A 21,635-nucleotide genomic window follows, 5' to 3' on the forward strand; every position below is an offset into this window, starting at 1 on the left:
TACAATAAAACTACACTGTAGGTCATTGTGTGTCACAGTGTATGGAGCAGCAGCAAAAACATCACTTTTAAAAATGGATCGACTACATTATAAAGCATTGCGGCTGTGTATTGAAGCAATAAAGTCATCCCCTATTAATGCAGTTCTGATAGAAGCAGGAGCGACGCCTCTGGAGATCAGAAGAGAGAAACGTCCTCTGTCATACTGGTTCAGGCTACAAGGAAGTGGAGAGGAAAATATCACAAACAGAATACTGCAGGATTGCCGGGAATATACAAAGCTCCAGGGACGTGGGTTTGGCTGGACGAGTAAGGAGAGAACGAGGGCATATGGAGAGGAGACCATAAAGTTTGCCAAAGCAAGTCCATTTAGCTGTGGCTTTCCCCAGAAGCTAACATAGATGTGAGTATCATAGAAAGGAAAAAAGAGTGGCAAATAAATGAAGTGGGAATTAAAACGAGTATCTACCTGAACGAAAAGTATTACAATGACCTCAACATTTACACAGATGGATCTAAGAAGCAAGAATAAGTGGGGATAGGCGTGTATATCCCAGAATTCAAAATATCAATCGCAAACGAGTGTCAAATAACTTATCAGTTTATACAGCAGAAATACTCACAGCAATTATTGGCAATGGGTTGAAGAGGTCAGATAGGGTGGTGATATGCACAGACTCACTATCTGCTTTGGAAAGCATACAGTCGACAATAACTGTGAGAGAAGATTGAATCATTGAACTTAACCATTGCTTACTGAGACTTCAGAGGAGGGGAATAGATGTGCAGTTATGCTGGGTGCCTGCACATGAGGGGGTTAAAGGGAATGAGCAGGCTGATAAATTAGCAACAGATGTGTTACTTAAGGAAATAACAATAGCAGTTTCACTTGGGAAAGGAGAAGGAAAAGCAATAATTAAGAAGTGTATGGAAATATGGCAGAAAAGGTGGGAGGAAGATCAGAAAGGGAGGAGATGCCACAAGTTACAGAAATCAGTCCTAACAAAGATCTATACAGAAAGGAACAGACGGGAGGAGATCATCATCACTAGACTCAGACAGGATCAAACGGCACAATGTTTATAATGGGAAAAAGTGAAGTTGAAGAGTGCATGGGGGTCAATGGGGGTGTGGAGTGAAAGCAAATGTGGAACACATCATATTACACTGCAACATGTACAAAACAGAGAGGGAACACCTAAGAGACAGGTTCAGAGAGAAGGGAGTGGAGCCTGATGGGGACACTGGGAACAGAAGGTGAGGGGGTAAGAGCGTTCTTGAACGCTTAGTGAGTGAACAGGTAAAGGTGTTTTTATGTACAAATGACATCCTGTCTAAACATCAGTCAGGCTTCAGAAAGCAACACAGCACCATCACTGCCACAATGAAAGTGGTGAATGATGTGGCAAGTATTTTAGATAATAAGCAGAGTTGTGCAGCTCTATTTATTGACCTTTCAAAAGCGTTTTACACCGTCGATCATCACATTTTAAAGCAGAGGCTAGCCAGTATTGGCATATCCAGCCATACAGTGGGTGGTTTGTAAACTACCTCTCTGAAAGGTCCCAATGTGTTCATTTTGATGGGCTGTCTTCTGAGTGGTTGAACATTGCAAATGGTGTTCCCCAAGGTTCTATTTTAGGTCCACTTTTATTCTCCATCTACATCAACAGTTTAGGTGAAAATGTGGATGAAGCTACTTTACATTTGTATGCGGATGATACTGTGATGTATTGTGCATGTCCCTCCATTAAGGAGGCTGGTGTTAAATGACAGGCTGTTTTTAACACTATTCAGACTCAGTTCTCTGAATTAAAGCTTCTTTTAAATGTTGAGAAAACCAAGGTAATGCTCTTTTCTAAAGCTAAAAAAACACCAGAGCCTGTTTTAGATATTGTAACTACGCAAGGAATAAAACTTGAAGTGGTTAACTGTTAAAAATACCTGGGTATCTGGCTTGATGATTGTCTCACTTTTAAACGTCATGTCAATAACCTGCTTAACAAGCTGAGGGTTAGGCTAGGTTTCTTCTACAGGAACAAGTCCTGTTTCTCGCTTGAGGCCAGGAAAAGGCTCTGTGACCTTTTGACCTCTGCTGGACTATGGTGATTTGATGTATATGAATGCACCTGCCAATTACCTGGTCAAGTTAGATGCTGCGTATCACAGTGCTCTGAGATTTGTGACAAACTGTAAAGCATTAACCCATCACTGTACCCTGTATGCAAGGGCTGGTTTGCCTTCACTAACTGTACGGAGGCTCAGTCACTGGTACATTTTTATATACAAAGCCATGTTAGGGAAACTTCTATCTTATATCTGCTCCCTGATCTCATGGCGTTTTGTAAGTGGCTACTGCCTGAGATCGAATGCTGTGGTTTAATTAAATGTGCCAACTGCTAGGACTGTCTTAGGGAAGACAGCTTTTAGATGCGCAGCTCCTCTGTCTTGGAATAGTCTGCAAATTAAATGGAAACTGAACAATCTGGTGCCACTAAATGTTTTTAAAGCTCGGTTGGATGCTAGTCAATCGGAAGCTATTGGTACCTGCTTATGTGGATAATTATGTAAATGATAATGTATGATGTCCTTTTGTTGTTCTATTTATGTTTTTATGTTTCATGTGGAACTACTTGAGCAGGTCTCCCTTGAAAAAGAGATCAGTGATCTCAATGGGATTTATCTGTATAAATAAAGGTTTGAAATGAAATGAAAGAGCTACCAAGGCCATTATTAAGTATTTGAGTGAAACAGGATTGATTGGAAGAATTTAAAACAACGTGAATACAGTTGTATAATTCCACAAGTGGTGATAGGATGATATGGTGATACACACTCTTGTACAGTAGGTGGCGGTATCCACCTTAAAGTTGTTTGCAATCCGGCAAAAACCGGGAGAAGAAGAAGAAGAAGAAGAAGTAGAAGAAGAAGAAGAACCTGGATCCATGTGGCGTCTTTTCCCTAAGGTTCTCTCTCTCTGTGTTCCCGATCAAGTGTGTGTGAGCTCCAGCTCTACTGGTCCATCATCTGTGTGTCTGGATAAACCTCCGAATGGACTCAGTGCTCTTTTTTCTGGAGCGTTTACCTCGGACTATAGGAGCTAGTTTAGCATTCTAGCTGGAAACACGTTAGCAACACTAGTCAGATTGAGAGTTTGATGGAGAGAGAAACGGTGTGTTTAACCGAGTTTGCATGAAAAGGTGATCTAGTAAACATGAGTAAAGTCCAAATGCTGCTGTCGTTGAAGAAGCAGCGACTCACTGCTGCTGCTGAAGAGATATTTGCTCTGTTTGAAAAAACGATAGCAGAGCTCGAGGAGGAGCTGTCTCTTTCCAAAGAGGAGAACGAGAGACTCCAGAAACTACTGGACGCTGTTTTACAGCCTCAGCTTCGGATACACAGTGCAGGTATGTCCCCTTTACTCTTCATTAACACTTTATTATCACATTAATAACACGTTAGACACTTTATCAGCACTTGCTGCAGGTAGTACTGTAGATCCTGAAGTAAAAGTACAAACACCACACTGTGAAAATCCGTCCATTGTTCATTCCATAATCCACTCCATTACAAGTTAAAGTACTGCATTCGAATTTCATATCTTATTTAAGTAAACGTTTGTAAATATTATTAGACAAATGTACAATATAACTATTACGGAAGAGCAAACCTACCAAAATAAATATATTTATAAAAATACATACATTGAATAATATGCCATTTAATTTACTGATATAAATATTAACCATACATGTAGGCACTCGTTGATTAAATGTGACATCAATTGATACTTTAGTTTGAATGTGCTTATTTATTCAGCTTTTCTTTATAAATGTGTAAAAAGTAAATACAAAAAGTACTTTGGATTCATTCAAAATGCGGGAGAATAATTCATTAAAAAATTAATGAAGTAATGAGTAATTAAAACATTAATATAAATGTATGTGAAATCTCATCAATCAATTATTGCCAACATGTATTTATAATGTATTCTGTATATATATATATATATATATATATATATGTATACACATATATATATATATATACACATATATATATATATATATATGTATATATGTATATATATATATGTATATATATATATGTGTATATATATATATATGTATATATATATGTGTATATATGTGTATATATATATGTATATATATATGTGTATATATATATGTATGAACAATGTTCAACTTCTGGTCGCCTGAGACGCCTCGCTCTGCTACCCACAATTCAGTTCGGCGAAAAAGCGCGGCTACGTGACGTCACCATATTGAAAGTGAATGGGCAGCTTGGAGCAGCTTGGAGCTTTCGACGCTGTAGTGTAGACGGGCCGTTACTGTAGCTGCCACTCGCCTTCCGTGGCAAATGCTGCTATTTAAACCCGTATTTATCGTGTAAAATGTTGCTATTTAGGCATGACTTTATCGAACTGATCTGTACACAGGACTGATGATCTGTACACAGGGTTGGGTTGTAACCATAGGTTGTAACGGAATACATGTAACGGCGTTACGTAATCAGAATACAAAAATCAAGTAGCCTAACTGTATTCAGCTCGCGTTACATTTGAAAAACAACTAATCCGAATACAGTTACTTTCGTAAACCTGAAGTGAATACTTATTGGAATTATTGGTGGAAAAGTTTCCTCACAAAATGTATCCTAATATTCATTACCTGCAGAACTGTGTGCACAGCGCAGCAGCATGTCTGTGAGGCCCCGCCCCCGCACGCAGATGAGAGAGAGATCTCTTTTTAAATATATTGAAAGTTAGAAACGGAGATGGTTCGATAAAACGTGCAAGATAACGTTTATGTAGCATTTATTTATTGTCGAAATGATGACATTTCATAACGGGATCAAATCAAAGTGAATGGCCTGCTGCTGCTGAAGGCATGGGGCAAATATAACTGTCCTTTGCCTAATTTATAAAGTAAACCTTAGCATCTCACTAGCAGTGGCAACTGCAATCAGTTACAACTGCCCTAAGTCTGTAGCCAAGTCTAATAACACCAGTGTACAAGTTGCTGTGTCAATACAGATATGTATTTGTTAATTATTTGTCTTTACTAGTCATACACCTGGTTATCGTAGCAAGCAGTGGAAACTCCCCTCAAGAAGCGACAATTGCCAAGGGCATTGCAACCCTCACTCGCCAATATTTCATCATAAATATAGCACGTTTGTTTATTTTAGCAAACCATGCTCCAAGTAAAATTTAATAGAAATGATAATAATCTTTTTGAAAAATAGAGATCGCACATCAGTCCTGTGTACAGATCAGTTCGATAAAGTCATGCCTAAACAGTGACATTTTACACGATAAATACGGGTTTAAATAGCTTCATTTGCCACGGAAGGCGAGTGGCAGCTACAGTAAACCTTCTCTTACTCTGGCATCTTGTGGCAACTCCCGTTGAGCAGCGGCAGATGCCTCGGCAAGTTGTGGCATCTGTGGCATATGCCAGAAGTACTTGCCACAGATGCCACGGAGTAGTGGCCTCTGTGGCAGATGCCGGAAGTACTTGCCACTGCCTGCAGATGCCACGAAATGAGCCAGGCCCTACTGTAAAAGAACACATATGGAATGATCTAGTAAACAAAAAGTCTACAGAAGGTCCAGTTGTGATAGACACGGTTCGCCTCTGGTTCTTTCATCGTTTTGATGTCTTCAGTATTAATCTACAAGAGTTCCCGTTAGCCGGTAATTACCGAACTATGACCGGTAAAATATGCTGAAGACCGGCAAGTCTAAATCTCTCCGGTCAAAGCGTCCGGTCAAAATAATTTCCCCTTAGCGCAATACCGCATCAGTTGCGCCACTTATGTGACAGACAAGAATAGTATGTGACAGACAAAAGAGTATGTGACAGATAAGAATAGTCAATTATAATGTCTTACACTTAATGTGGAGAAAGAGATGTCCTGGATGGGTTGATTGTGCATTGATCTGTTGGTAATGCCTCGGGTTCCGGTGGGCATGTAACCAAATGCATAATGCTGCGCTATACTTTGCGGCCTCACCCGGTTGCATAGCGACGCTTATTGTTTAGGTGTCTTTTAATAAGCAGGTCGTCCTATCATTTGCTAGAACTAGCTGGATCTGATCGATATGGACAAAAACGCGAGTAAAGTCTAATCTGACGGGAGAGAGAGATCAGCTGCTGCTGACGAGTCGACACGCAGCTCTGCATAATCACCTGAACAAGAGCGGAACAAAACACACTACAGGTTAGAATACCATAGGTAGCTATTTTAATTACCTCTCAAACTACCTAAACTAGTTATAGATATGTTTAGTTTTACTGTCGGGTAGGGCTGTCCCGAATACCATTTTTCGGGGCTCCGGATATTCGGTAGTAATCAGCAGCGAATAATCGAATATTCGGTGCGGAAAGATTTTTTATTTTTTTTTAGAAAAACATTTCATAACACGCTCAGACACCTGACAACATTCTGTTAAGCAGAAGTGCAGAAAGAGCATACTATTACGATTGATATTTATTTATTGTCTCAGTACTCGCATACATTAAAACTAAATGTGTCCTCTGCATTTAACCGAGCCGCAGTGCAGCGCCTGGGGACCAAATCTGGTTCCAAATTACGTTTTACAACCTGAAGATACAAAACACATATTTATGTTATAACAACAATGCTTTTAATAACATAGCCGTAACAGTAGGCCTAACAGTGTAATACTTGTTACCGATACAGTAAACAGTATTTAAATGAATGAAGATCGAAAAATAAATGAACGAACTGTATGCCAATAATTGCCTTAGTCCCAGATGTTCCCACATTGCTCCTATTATTTTCACTATTCCGATCAAATTGAAAAACTAATATAAAAAAACAATTCGGTTGCTTGCTTGCAACCAAGCAAAGTAAGTGCACGATTTTATCATGTGTAACGTTACTGTTTAAACGGCGGATAAAGCAGCTTCATCATGGCAACTTGACAACAGCTAAGCTAAGCTAAGCTAGGCTAGTACTTACAGCATCCGGTGACTTTTCAGAGTTGTTGTGCCACCGTGGTAGGCCAGTTTCTTGTTGCATATTTGGCACACTGCCTTCTTCTTACCATCGTCCAATTTAAAATGGTCCCACACAGCTTCGGCATTTTGTGTTCAGGTGTGTGAAGCGAGGTGAAGCGTGCCGTTTGCGTTCGTGACTGTGAGTGAACGCGATGTCAGGAAAATATACAATCTCAGCCTGTGCCTGAGATTGTATATATTTCCGCATTTTAACAGTGCAATTCAAAAGTATAAATATAGTATAAGAATATGGAAATTCGCCTTTATTGATGGCATACATTTAGGAAAAAATTTGAATTGAAAATAAATTAAAAAAAAGGAATATCCGAATAATGAAATTAAAACCCGAATAGTTGACCAACGAACGAATATTCGAATAGTCGAATATTCGGGTACAGCCCTACTGTCGGGTCACTCATTACTGATCCGCGAGCTGCATGATACTGACGGGCTACACTTTTGAATAATGTAGTTAATCTACTATAATTAGTTTGTTTAATATCGAATCATCTCAATGTGTTTTAAAGCTCAATAAACAACAAAGAAGAACTTTGACCTGCACTTTTCAAATGATGTCCGGAAGATTTCAACGTTAACATGTTGACCTGCGAAAAAATATTCTAACGGGAACTCTGATACAAAGTAGAAACACATTAAAATAAACAAAAAACATTTAATGAGAAGGTGTGTCCAAACGTTGGACTGGTACTGTATAGAAAAAACACACATATTTTAATATTTAGCAGGTTCCCTCATCTATAATCATTTATACAAGCGCAACTTTGAACATGTACAGCAGTAAAATGCAACATACAAAATAATCAAGAAACATCATAAATGAAACACTGACGGGGAACATTTTACTGCACCATCATTACTGTTACATAAGAAGGTGCCGTAAAATGTTCGGATGATACTTGCATACTTTTACTTAAAGGGGACCTATCATGCAAAATGCACTTGTTGATGTCTTTTTTACATAAATATGTGTCCCCGGTGTGTCAGGAAACAAAATCCTCTCTCTTTTCCTCCGTACCCACATGTCTAAAAACTAAAAAAGGGGGGTGCTAACAAGCAGATCCAGAATTTTCGATCCTATAACGTCATTGGCGACATCCGGCCGATGTGACACGTCCCGACCTATTGTCTCCGGCACAAGTGACACGTCCCAACCTATATTCTCCGGCACACGTGACACGTCCCAACATATCGTCTCCGTATATAGTCGCAGCTGTGTGTCTGTGTATTCAGCAGGATGTCTGCTGAAGGCTTAGAGTACATTTGTTATAATACATATAATGCCACTGCTCTAGCGGTAAGCAGTTAAGAAAAAACATGTCAAACTATGTGCTGTATCAGAAACACAATGCGTGGCGTGTTTTGGGAGTAATATGCTGTGTCTTTACATTAGCAAGCATGCTAACACTCAGAGCTAACCATGGAGCTAACGCTGTTTATAGTTTATTAGGATCCCCATTAGCTGGTGCATAACAACAGCTAATATTCCTGGGGTCCACAAATAACATAAAACATGACATTCGACAGTACATTACAAGACAATGATACAAATCGTGTACGGCGTAAATTTTCCTTCAAACAGTGACTTTCATATCAACCATCACATACAGCTTATTTTCTGATTCCCCATTTCCTTGGAGAGAAACATTTAAAAAAAGAAAATAATAATAATAGTGATTTTACAAATGTCTCCCTTCGCTTCTTTTAGAGTAAAAACAAACTAAACAAATACAATCCTCATCATAACTGTGAAAGGCTGTGTGTGTGTGTCTATGTTAGCGAAAGTACCATATTCCTGCATGTGTTTAAAAAACCTATATGAATCGGTGTGCCCGCTGTATGTTTACCATAACCTGTCTGCTGCTTGTGTAATTTACCATCTTTGGGCTTCTAGATGCCTCTTCAATCGTCTTTTGAAGCTTGCTTTAGTTGTTTCTTTAGAAATCTGATCTGGCAGTGTGTTCCATGCAGCCATGGCTCTATATATCACTGTGCTCTTCATAGACTCTGTTTTGGCTTTAGGGATTTGATAGCAACCTCTTGTGGCATGTCTCGTTTTATATGTATGGATGTTAGAGCTAGGTGTAAGTTGCTTATATAGACAGGTTGGATGTTTCAGCTCATTTATGTTTCTCAAAAAGACAAGGAGTGATACCATCAGCCTCTCCATAACTAATGTCCAGGAGAGCTTGATATGCATTTTGTTTAAATTATGTCTTGGTGTACACCTAAGGGCAAGCCGAGCTGCTCTGTTTTGAACCAGTTGCAGCTTTCCCAGGTCCCTCTTGTTTGCCCCTGACCAGATCATTGAGCAGTAGTCCAGTTGTGAAAGGACTAGAGTCTCAATGACTTGTTTTGTCAGTTGCGGTGGTAAAAACACTGAGCACCTCTTGATGACAGATATATTCCTCCCCATCTTTGCCACCACTGACTCTGTGTTTCGTCCATGATAAATTGTTCACTAGGATGAGTCCCAGGAGCTTTGTTTCATCCACCTGCTCAACCTCTACATTATTCAGCATCAGATTCAACTGCGGTTTAGACCTTAGTACGTAATTTGTGCCAAATACAATACTATTTGTTTTTTGAATGTTGAGCACTAATTTGTTGCTGGTCACCATTCCATTACTGTTTTCAGTTCTTTGTTCAGAATATCAGTTATCTCACCAATTGTGGGAGCCTGTGTATATATTGTCGTGTCATCCGAGTACATAGAGACTTGTGCTTGTTCAAGAGCTAATGGAAAATCATTTGTAAAGATTGAGAAGAGTAAAGGACCTAGTGAACTTCCTTGTGGAATTCCACTTGCAACACGTCTAGCACTAGAGATACTGCCATTAAAGTATACACTTTGAGTTCTGTTCAGCTTTCTAGCCATGATATTGCCTTTGGGGCAAAACCATAGCACTCCTATTTGTCAAGTAAAATTCTATGGTCTATCAAATCAAAGGCAGCGCTATAATCTAATAGTACTGCTCCCACCATTTTCTTCACATCAATCTCTTTCATCCATTGATCTGTCATTTGTGTTAATGCTGTGGCTGTTGAGTGACCCTCTCTATACGCATGTTGATACTCACTCATCAGACTGTTAACAGAAAAATAGCATTGTATTTTATTGAATACCATTTTTTCTAGTAGTTTGTTTAGAACAGGTGACAGGCTTATTGGTCTGCTGTTAGAGCCAGTGAAGGCATTTTTAGGGAGTAGAATAACTTTAGTTACTTTCCAGATTTGTGGGCATGTACCTTCCAGACTCATGTTAAAAATATGACAGATGGGTGCAGCAAGGAACTTGGCTACATTCTTTAATAGCTGACCATCTAAGTTATCAATACCTGGTGGTTTATAATTATTGATTGCCAACAATAACTTTTCCACCTCTTCTGTCCTAACTTTACCCAGCTCAAAGGTGCAATTTTTATTTTTCATAATACGTTCTCTAATATTAACATAGGACGACTCGCAGCTAGATTTTGGCATTCCCTGCCTTAGCTTCTCCACTCTATCAATGAAATAGTTATTAAAATAATTGGCAATATCTAGTGGTCTAGTGATGTATGCCCCCTCTGATTCTATAAAGGATGGTGTTGAGTTGTTTTTCCTACCCATGATGGTATTCAAGGTACCCCAGAGCTTTTTTCCATCATGCTTTTATATAATTTATCTTAATCTCATAATACATTTTCTTCTTCTTTCTGTTCAGTTTTGTCACATTATTTCTTATTTTGCAATATAACTGCCACTCAGAATGATTGCCGGAATTCATTGCTGCCCTTTGTGTTCTGTCTCTATCAGCCATACATTTTTTTAGCTCCTCGTCAATCCATGGTGCCTTTACTGTTTTAACGGTTAACTTCTTAACAGGTGCATGTTTATCCATCACTGGTAACAACAATTTCATGAAAACATCCAGTGCCGCATTTGTGTCACTCTCTTTAAAAACATTAGAACAACATACTCCCTTAACATCCTCCACATGTGAATCACAGCAAACCCCTTTATATGATCTCTTCAGCACTATTTTCGGTCCTGCTTTTTGGACTTTGGCTTTCCTACATTTTGCTACACGGTTATGATCGCTGAAGCCAATTGGTACTGATACCGCTTTTGAGCACAGTTCACTTGCATTTCTGTATTTCAGTCAGACAACTCACGTGTTCCTTTAACATGTTTATTAGAAGCAGCATATAGTTGAGTTTGGCGACTAGGCTCGGGCATCATCACTCCATAAATATACATAGCACGATGAGTGATGATTAAATAACTAACCCCCACACCTGCGTGGAGATTAGATACTATCCCCCAAAACTGCATAGCCCGAGCCTGACGCTGGTGATGTAAGACTGATAAGTAGAGGGCCTGGCGAGCTGCCATGTGGCCATTCCCCCTAAGCACAGCGGCTTTAAGGGGAATATACTACTAAGTGAGACTGCTATGTGTAGGCCTGAGGAATAGCCCAGGCCGATTCTTCCCTGAGCACAGCGGCTTTGAGAGGAATATACTACCTATACGCTACCTAGTGAAACTGCTATGTGAAGGCCAGGGAACAGCCCGAAAAGCCATCCCCCTTAAGCACCACGGCTTTGAGGGGAATATACTACCTAGTGACTGTTATGTGAAGGCCTGGGAACAGCCCGAAAAGCCATCCCCCTTAAGCACCGCGGCTTTGAGGGGAATATACAACCTATCGAGACTGCTGTATCTAGTCTTGAGGCAGCCCCCCCAAGCATGCAGCTATGAGGGAATATACTATAATCTAACACAGCAACCACCTGGTATGCAAATGACAGATTTCAATGGAACTACATTTAACATTTATTCAATTATTGAGTAGTGCAAGAGCTCATGGTTCTTTGAGCTGAAAGGATCTCATTATTATGAAGCCTGACGTAGCGCTGGTATGCAGAAGATGACCAGCGGCCCAGGGATTTCAGGGTTGAGGTAGGCAGGAGGAGAGCCGCAGTTGTGGCAGCGCCGATCCTTAAAGAGTAAGGGGAATAGTGACCTGGGGGTAGGTCACAGCTTAGACAGAGATCACGCAGCTTAGACGAGAACCATGATCTCGTCAAGGGTTTGCAGCCATCGATAATGAACAGGGGTGCCGACCCATGTGTCAGAGGGCGATGATGCAGAAAGTTGAGCATGGAAGATAGAGGGCAAAAAACAGTATTAGTTTTGGCAATGATTATCTGAGTTCATTGACCAGATCTATCAGACTTTGAATGTTTCAAAAATATCGTGTACATTTGATCTTCCAATGTTAAATCATTAAAGGTGAGATCATACTGAGGATCAAAGGAGAGAGATCTTGTTGTACATTCACCACACCTGAGAAACCCAAAGAAAGCCATTAACAAGACTGCATCCAACATAATATCGATGTATCAGGAAAAACACCCTTGCCTTAACTTGGAAACCAACTTGTGTACCAGAAAAATAGTAAGAGGCAGTCTTTTATCATTGCCTGAAGGACGTGTTTCTTGAGGCCGTTGAGGAGCAGTCGAATGGAAGGGTTCCTGAGGATGCTTTCCGATGCTGGGTCTTTACATCTAATGTGGAACTGAATCCCTGCTAGCATTGCTTTTATGCTTTGCACTTGAAGATTGCGGGATTCGAATGAGAATACAATAAATGCACAAATGACAGATATATCTAATGGATAAGAACACAGAAGAAGGTTGATGCAGAAGAAAGAGAAGAAATACCAAGCTGAATCGTAGGCTTTAATTGTGCTTTTGGCTAGACCAAGTCATGTATTTGGAGGCAGAATACAGAAGATCCTCAAGGGGCTTGGATGTGCTTAGTCCAAAATCATTTGGTGGAACGCAGGGCATGGCGCGGTGGTGGGCTTCGCTTGAGGACACATAGCTTTGAACTCCTGAAATTTAAAGCGAGACAGAGCATCAGCTATGCGATTAACATGCCCGGGAATATGAGTAGCTCGCAAGATGAAGTTATTAATTACGCATGTCCAGGTTAAGCGCCGCATGAGACTGTTGATCATTGGTATTTTTGAGCGGCCCTTGTTGATGATGTCAACAGTAGCTGCGTTGTTGCAGAAAACAGTCATTTGTTTCCTGGTCCATCTGGTGCCCCAAATCAAGCAAGCGACAACAATGGGATGGAGCTCGAAGAGGGCGGTAGATTTTGAAGTATTTTCAAGGGACTGAATTTCAATTGGCCAGACATCTGCGAACCATTCATTACAAAATAATCCCCCGAACCCGATGGAAGGTGCAGCGTCTGTGAAGAACTGGAGAGAATCTGAAGACTCCACAAGGTCATTATAAAAGAATGAAATACCATTCCACTCTTCGCACAGAGGCCCAGAATCGAAGATCTGAGCGACAACCATCATCTAGGACTATGATGTCTTTAAGGTTTTGGACAGAAGAAGCCAGCGCTAGCAGTCGTGAAACAAATGAGCGGCCGTGTGGGATGATGCGCACTGCAAAGTTAAGGTGGCCTAATAAGGATAAAATATCCTTATTAGGTCCGGCAGCGGACCATAATTTGATGCCTTCTCTGATGCGGGACAGCTTGTCTTGTGGGAGTGAAGCTTGCATTAGCACACTATCGAAGGTGATACCGAGAAATTCTAAATGCGTGGAAGGGCCTACGGTTTTCTGTTCTGAAAGGGGTACGCCTAGCTCTTTGAAAAGGTTTTTGACTGTGGAGATGCTGCGAGCTGGTGGGGACGAGGGAAAGTCAACTACTAGAAAATCATCTAAAAGATGAAGGACGAAAGGGAGTTTGTAGGTGTTGTAGAGTATCCAGCATAGAGCTTCTGACAAGGTGTCGAAGATGCGTGGACTACTACGGCAACCGAATGTCAACTTTACTGAGAAGTAAAACTTGGAACGCCATTTCACACCAAATATATGCCATTGAGAGGGGTGAAGTGGCATGACTTTGAAGGCGTCTACAATGTCTGCTTTCCCCAGCCATGCGCCGACCCCTGCTGACTTAATCATCTGTACAGCATTATCAACGGAAGCATAGAACAGGGAAAAAGGCTCTTTAGGGATTAGGCTATTGATACTCTGGACAGAAGAATCATGGGGAGCTGACAGATCGATAATGAGACGTTTTTTGTTAGAATATTTCCTCGTAGCGATCCCTATTGGGCTTGATCTGAAGATAGAGAAAACGGGTTTTAACAGGGGGCCTATCATGTATCCGTTTTTAACTTATTTTGATGGTAGCTCGTCTACTACTCCTGGCTCTTTCAGAGCAGACTGCAGATTTTTGCAGACATGGGTCACTTTTGGAAGCCAGCATAGACCTGCTAGGAAACCTTGAACTAAGCCTGTGATAAGGTAATTGACAAAACATCTGTTAGGATGATTAGATAGAGCCTTGGAAAGAGCTGGAACATTCACTGGAGTCGAAGGATGCTTCATGTTTATTTCCCCGATTTTGCGGGGCGAAGTCTTCTGGGGCATACCGAGCGTGGGTGGCCGCCTCCGCACCAACTACACACATGCATGAATTTACAATTAGGATACGTACAAACACTCATTGAAATTGTTGCATATAGTAGGCTTAAATCCAGAGGTGAATACCTCTCTCTTGGGTAGGTGATTACCTCTCTCTTGGGTAGGTGATTAGCAGTATGGAACATTTGATTCCTAGGCTGGGGCATAGGTTTAGCCGTGGAAAGTTCCTGCTGAGCGGTTCTTGGGCATAGGGAAGTTGAGTGTGAAAAGGAACCACAGATGGAGCATGCGAGGGTTTTATCCCCCGTGAAATGCCTGCTGATGAGAGTCAGATCGAGAACAGACCAATCTAATCTCTGATTGTACCGCTGAATATACATGGCTGCTTTAGCAGAGAAGGACTTGTGGTACTCGTAGAAAAGAGAGCCACCATAGGAGAGAGCAAGATCGGCAATGATGGCCAAATACGTATCTAACTCTTCTCTACGCTGAGGATAGATTTCGCATATAGTGTCTCTAAAGACACCAAAAGTCACGATGAACTCTGCCATGGAAAGAGATTTAGATAGTCTGGGGTCGCTGTCTTTGAGTAGGACGGAGAAATCTCCGCATAAAAGAATTTTCACCAGATTGATGTCATGGCCTGCCGATGAGAGCATAAAGTTATACACGCGTGTGTGTGTATATATATATATATATATATATTTTTTTTTTATTATTAAATATAAAACGTACCCTTTAATAATTGCCCCAAAGTGATTTAAACGCAGAACAATGCTTGAAATGCAGAATGTATGATATACCTGCCAAAATGTGATTCCTGAGAGTGTCAGGAATTGCTGCTGCGGGGGGCAGGAAGCAACAACCCGTGGCTGGAGCTGGGACTGCAGTTCCCAGAGTCCTCAGGGGTGTGACGTTGTCAGGAAGCGGCGCAGCTTGAATGAACGCGGAAGTAGTAGCCTGGGCTGCAGAGGAGTGACCCATGTTGTTTACATTGCCGGCAGCGGAAATCGAGCTTTGCTCCAGGGAAAGTATCATGGAATTCATGCCCTGAAGCGGTGTTTTAACCTCGAGGAGGGAGGACAGAATGGCAGAATCTTTGTCAACTGAAACATCTTATTTCTGCTTTTTTGGGGGCAATTTAACGACTGGCTGAGAGAAAGCGCGCCTCTTAGCAGGAGCTTTCCCCTTTTTAGGAGCGCTGTTGTTACTGGTACTGGCGTTCGACTGTAGGTTAATCCCAGAACCTTCATTTGCCAGGAGAAATTGAAAAAGATCCTCGTGGTTGAGGCCAGACGGGACTGGTATATTATTACCATACAGCTCATCGAGGATACGATGCACTGGCCAGTCGTTTCGGCGTGATGCGAGGGGTGCGAGAGCTGCGGCTCGTTTCTGGGGCGTCTGAGCATATCTCCGAGCCAGCCTGTGTTTCGGGGATAATGCAGACTTCTTCCCCCGAGGATGTTGAATCGGTCCCGACTTCGGATAAGGCAGAAGACATTGCAACGTACGGCAGCGACAGCAGAAATAGCACCAGCAAGCAATGCATGGAGAGAGATCTGGCAGGTTAAATAGAGCGGCTTATTAAGGAGACTCTGTTTGGTTGGTTGTAGAGTGGCAAGGGGCGTTATGTATTAATGCAGCATCAGTGCTCGAGTTGACTGCCTGAACTAGCTCGCAGGCTTCGCCCCATATGTGATCAATGCATTTGGATGATGTTACTCCAGAGCTATTGGTAATTACCCTGGTTGGTTGGTTGATTGATCATCTGATCTAGGTTACATGCACTTGTTACCGTCATCAATTTGTTTTTCAATGAACAGTCTGATGACAGAAAGTCAATATTCACGTCACCCAATAAATATATCTCCCTGTTTTCATCACATGCCTTCTCAATCATTTCACACAATTTATCTAGATAATTACTATCAGAGTGAACCTGCAGCCATGCCATCTCTACCTCACTTAACATCAAATCCTCCCTATACTTCACAGGAATGTGACTTTGTACATAAAAAGCCACTCCTCCCCCATTGCAGTTTCTATCCTTTCTGTAAAAATTGTACCCCTGTATTGATATTGCACCATCCTCAAACGAGTCATCTAAGTGAATAATAATAATAATAATGGGTTCCATTTATAAAGCACTTCATATTTGAATTCAAATCCCGAAGTGCTACAAGTAGTGAGCATGAACAGTGAGTTTCAGAGATGGCAAAAATATGAACATTATTTGATATCAACATATCCTGAACACACTGAACCTTATTTCTAAGGCTGCAGATATTCAAGTGAGCGATCTTTAGCCCTTTCTTAGGTAGTTTAGCATTCACTGACATAAATAGAGATAGACTAACAGAAAATTAAGCACAATGTCCATTACAGTTCTGATGCTAAAGTGCATGTTTGTGTGTGTGTATGTGTGCATCCCTTGTGTGTGCGTGTGTATATGCATGCACCAAGCTACGAACCCCTTCTGTCTCTTTAGTCCCTTTTCTCAGTCCTCTGAGATGAGTGGCGTGAGTCCGTTCTCTCAGCCCTTTGGGAGGGGGGGATGGGTGGGGGTTTGCGGAGGATGAACAATTAGTCTGTCGTACCTAATGTAAGCAAAGTTCCCTTTGCTCCTTTCGGCCTTCATGGCAGGGATGAGTTCCTTTCTCTTCTGGCGTACCGCTTCAGGATAATCCTCGTTGAGGAAGATGTTTGTTCCCCATCACAGCCGTCTTGTCCTTGAAATGCAGAAACTTCACAACAATCTGCCTAGGCTTGTCTGCGCCCCTGCCGTGCCCTTTCCACCTCGATCCTCTCCTCATCCATCTGTAGTTCTGTTCTGAGCAGCTCCCGGACCTTGTACTCCGATTCCTCCCAACTCTCCCCTGGAGACTCTGGGATTCCATCAATAATTAAGTTTGTGCGTTTCGATTGGCCCTCTAGATAGTCTGATTTTCCACTCATTGTCATAACAGATTCACGCACAGTATCAATGTCTGTGCGTGCTTCTTGTCTCTTCTTCTTCAGCTCCTTACAAGTCTCTTTTAGTTCATCCACTTCTTTTTGGGAGAACTGTAGACTGTTCTTAAGGTCCTGAGCCTCCCTATTCATATCATCCATTCTCTTGTTGGTGGAATCAACCAAGATTTGGATGAAACTTTTAAAATGGTTTTCTTGCTGCGTTAGTAGCTGCCCGTATGCATCCTGTTGTTGTTTTAACAGTTCACACACCTGTGACAGGCTGACGTTGTCCTCTCCTCTCGGCGGCATGGTTGTTTGGTTACCGTGAGTTTGACGCTAACTCCAGTTAGCTGCTGTTAGCAGGAAGTTAGCAGCTACGTTAGCCTCCTTTGAGTTCCCTCTTGGCACGTCCTTACAGGAAGCTGGCCGGTCAGTTAATCTGCTGTGATCAGATGATACTGCTCTCACCGCTTGGTGCCTTTTAGGAGAAAGCTGAAAGCTGACCTCTCTACAGCCTTTCCTTCATTGTCTGCTGATGAGCTGTCTGAGCTGGTTTCCAACACCACTGTAGGCTACTGGAGAGAATATGTGTAACGTAATGTCCTTGTGGTAAACCCTGCGAGACAGAAATGATTCAGAAATAAAGCTTGAAGTGGTTAGGAGCACAACATGGCATTTAATCACGGCAGCGTTTAGCTAAGATCTCCCGGTAGCAGGGGAAAGCTGCGTGACGCTACAAAAGGGCGTGGCTAGCAGCAGAATCAGCCTGTTTGCAACAGGGCTGCAAAAGAGGGTTATGAGCAGTATGAGGCATGGCTTCAATGGGTGATCTGTTTGGTATTTTAAGCAAAAAACTTCACAGAGATGTTTTGTATAGGTATGACCCTACAATATGTTTCCAATATAGCATAATGGGTCAATTTTCAATAAGGTTTGAATGCAGGATTTAAATTTGTAACGGAGTATTTGCAATATATACTGTAGGCGTAGTGTATTTGTGAATGATCCCAAATACGATTCATTGTTTACATTGTAGCTAGTGCTAAGCCAGAAGAAAAAAACGTTTTCATTTTTAACTGGAAGTGGAAAGGGGCAGGGCTACATGAGGTGAATTGAGACAACAAAAATACACAATAGGTGGGACTAAGAAAGATAATATGAGGTATAAAAACCAAGGCATTAATTAGGGCTGCCAAATGTCTCCCATTGTAATGGTCATTAGATTTTGAAATGCTAACACTAAACAGTTTGTTCTGACTGTGTGCTTCCTGCTTCCTGCAGATGTCCAGCTGCTGGAGGTGGTTAAAGAAGAGGTTCTCCCCGACCAGCAGGATTGGAGCACCAGTCTGGACCAGGAGGACCCAGAGCCCACCCCACACATTAAGCAGGAACAGGAGGAACACAGGATCAGTCAGGAGGGAGAGCAGCTTGAGGAGCTGGAGGAGGCTGATATCATCAAGTCCACTTTCACTCCTGACCCTGTGAAGAGTGAAGGTGATAAAGAGAAACCTCAGTCCTCACAGCCTCATCAAAGACAAACGGAACACATGGAAACAAAAGCTGATGGAGATGACTGTGGAGGACCAGAACCAGCCAGGAACTCAGATCCAGAGAGCAGTTTACAACCAAAGACTGAGGATGACACTGGAGACTCTTCTGAACCTGACACTGGAGACTCTTCTGAACCCGACAGTGAAGACTCTTCTGAACCTGACACTGAAGACAGTGCTGATTGGAAGGAGACCAGAGAACCTGCAGGCTCAAACTCACTGAAAAATAGACAAGAATCAGTCAGTGATTCAAGCCGTTGTGCTGTAAAGAAACAATTTGGCTGCTCTGTGTGTACGAAATCTTTTGCACAGAAACAAAGTATAAATCGACACATGAGAATCCACACAGGAGAGAAACCACACAGCTGCTCAGTTTGTGAGAAATCTTTTTCACGGAGTGAACATTTAAAGGAACACTTGAAAATCCACACAGGAGAGAAACCACACAGCTGCTCAGTTTGTGAGAAATCTTTTTCACGGAGTGAACATTTAAAGGAACACATGAGAATCCACACAGGAGAGAAACCACACAGCTGCTCAGTTTGTGAGAAATCTTTTTCACGGAGTGAACATTTAAAGGAACACATGAGAATCCACACAGGAGAGAAACGATACAGATGCTCAGTCTGTAAGAAATCTTTTTCACGGAGTGGAAATTTAAAGTCACACATGAGAGTCCACACAGGAGAGGAAATATACAGCTGCAATGTTTGTGACAAAAGATTTAAATGGCGTATTGATTTCAAAAGACACAAGTGTGTTGGTCGTCAGTCCTCACAGCTTAATGAAATTCAAACTGAGGATAACGGAGAGGCAGAGCCTCCAATCAGCAGCTCAGCTGAACACATGGAAACAGAAGCTGATGGAGAGGACCATGAATAAGTCTTATGACAGTTCACACATGAGAGAAATCTGTCTGACTGGATTAACATTGTTGCACAACATTCATTTAAGACTTAAATTAACTCCATCTTTATCAACATAAGTGGACAATATGTTTTAATGTTTTTGTCATACTGATTTTCTGATTTATATGTTAACCACTGACTGTTGATGAACCATCTTATTTTGGATTGAGGGCTCCAAGTTTCCATTATAGAGATATAGGATGATTTGAGATATTGTTCTTTATTTCTACATGTTTTGTATCAATACTATCCTGTTCAATAAAATAAACCCTCTGGAGAGCTGGGATGTTTCTTAAATCATATTCAAATATCAAGCATAATTGATACATTTGATTGATTTTGCTATCTTATAACTTAACTTGTGACGCATTATAACCCACCTCTAGTGAGTGGACCAGCCCTTCGCCTGTTTTCCTGTATGTGGCCGTCAGTGAAAACAGTTTGGAACCCCCCTGCTATTGATGGAATATAAGGTCAATCCTCAACGTAAGCAGTGTTAAAAGTCAAAGTGGTGACTGTAGAGGCTGCTGTATAATATAAAGCCCTGATGAGCCAAGGAAATATCAGTTTCAGTGTTAGCTGCTGCCTGCCACATTGATCCCCTATTGATTTTAAAGTAGCTTATCGACGCTGATCATAGGTTCCAATATGCTTTTTGTGTTTCTATATTTGCTATGTTACTGGAGCTGCAGCGCACCAACTCGTCACACGCCAACGCAACAACACACCAACACACCAACGCAACATACCAACGCAACAACACGCCAATGCAACAACACGCCAATGCTACAACATGCCAACCCACCAACGCAACAACACGCCAATGTAAAATGCCAACACAACAATGCAACAACATGCCAACGTAAAATGCCAACGCAACAACACGCCAACGCGCCTACACAAAAGAATAATGTCACAGCAGGATTTGGAAAAACTTGTCCATGCTTTTATCTTCAGCAGACTCGACTACTGTAATGGTGTCTTCACAGGTCTCACTAAAACATCTATTAGGAAGCTGCAGCTGATTCAGAACGCCGTTGCTCGAGTCCTCACTGACACTAAGAAAGTGGATCACATCACCCCTGTTCTGAAGTCTTTACACTGGCTTCCTGTGTGTCAGAGACTTCAAAATTCTGCTGCTGGTTTATAAATCATTGAATGGTTTATGTTGATCTCCTGCTACATTATGGACCATCCAAATCTCTCAGGTCTTCTGGTCAGATTTCTGTCCCCAGATTCAGAACTAAACATGGAGAAGTTCAGTTATTATGCTCCAAATATCTGGAACAAACAAGATACCTGCAGGGCCGCTGCAACTATGATTACTTTTAAATCCAGGCCAAGACTTCTCTATTTTCCGCTGCTTTTAATTGAACTGCTCACACCGTCATTTTTTATTCATATTTATTTTATTATTTTTGCTTTTTAATGACTGTTTTTAAATGCCATTTTATAATATGTTTCTGCTGCACTATTTCTTAATGCTTTTAATGTCTTTCATTTTTGTAAACACTTTGAATTGCCTTGTGTTGAAAAGTGCTATAGAAATAAACTTGCCATGACTTGCTTTACTCATACTGATATTCTTCACAAAATGTGCTGTTGTATTTGCTGTAAAGTGTCTTTACTGTAGGTTATTTTTGTATTATATATACAGCACTTTGGCTCGACCAAAAATTGTTTAAAAATGTGCTATATAAATAAAACTTGATTT

At 41.3% G+C, this 21,635-nt stretch overlaps 1 protein-coding gene and 1 pseudogene across 1 annotated transcript; both read left to right on the top strand.

The window, feature by feature from the left end:
- The window catches only part of LOC117452653 (phosphatidate cytidylyltransferase 2-like), a 148,450-nt pseudogene that overhangs the window by 85,158 nt on the left and 41,657 nt on the right, over positions 1-21,635 (top strand).
- LOC117452233 (zinc finger protein 391-like) lies at positions 2,938-21,585 on the top strand. The gene is made up of 2 exons (XM_071204466.1): positions 2,938-3,406; positions 18,745-21,585. The coding sequence occupies exons 1-2, from the start codon at positions 3,214-3,216 to the stop codon at positions 19,893-19,895; spliced, it is 1,344 nt and encodes a 447-aa protein (XP_071060567.1). The 5' UTR covers positions 2,938-3,213; the 3' UTR covers positions 19,896-21,585.

The sequence above is a fragment of the Pseudochaenichthys georgianus genome, chromosome 9 (genome assembly GCF_902827115.2).
Source record: "Pseudochaenichthys georgianus chromosome 9, fPseGeo1.2, whole genome shotgun sequence".
NCBI classification, from domain to species: Eukaryota; Metazoa; Chordata; class Actinopteri; order Perciformes; family Channichthyidae; genus Pseudochaenichthys; species Pseudochaenichthys georgianus.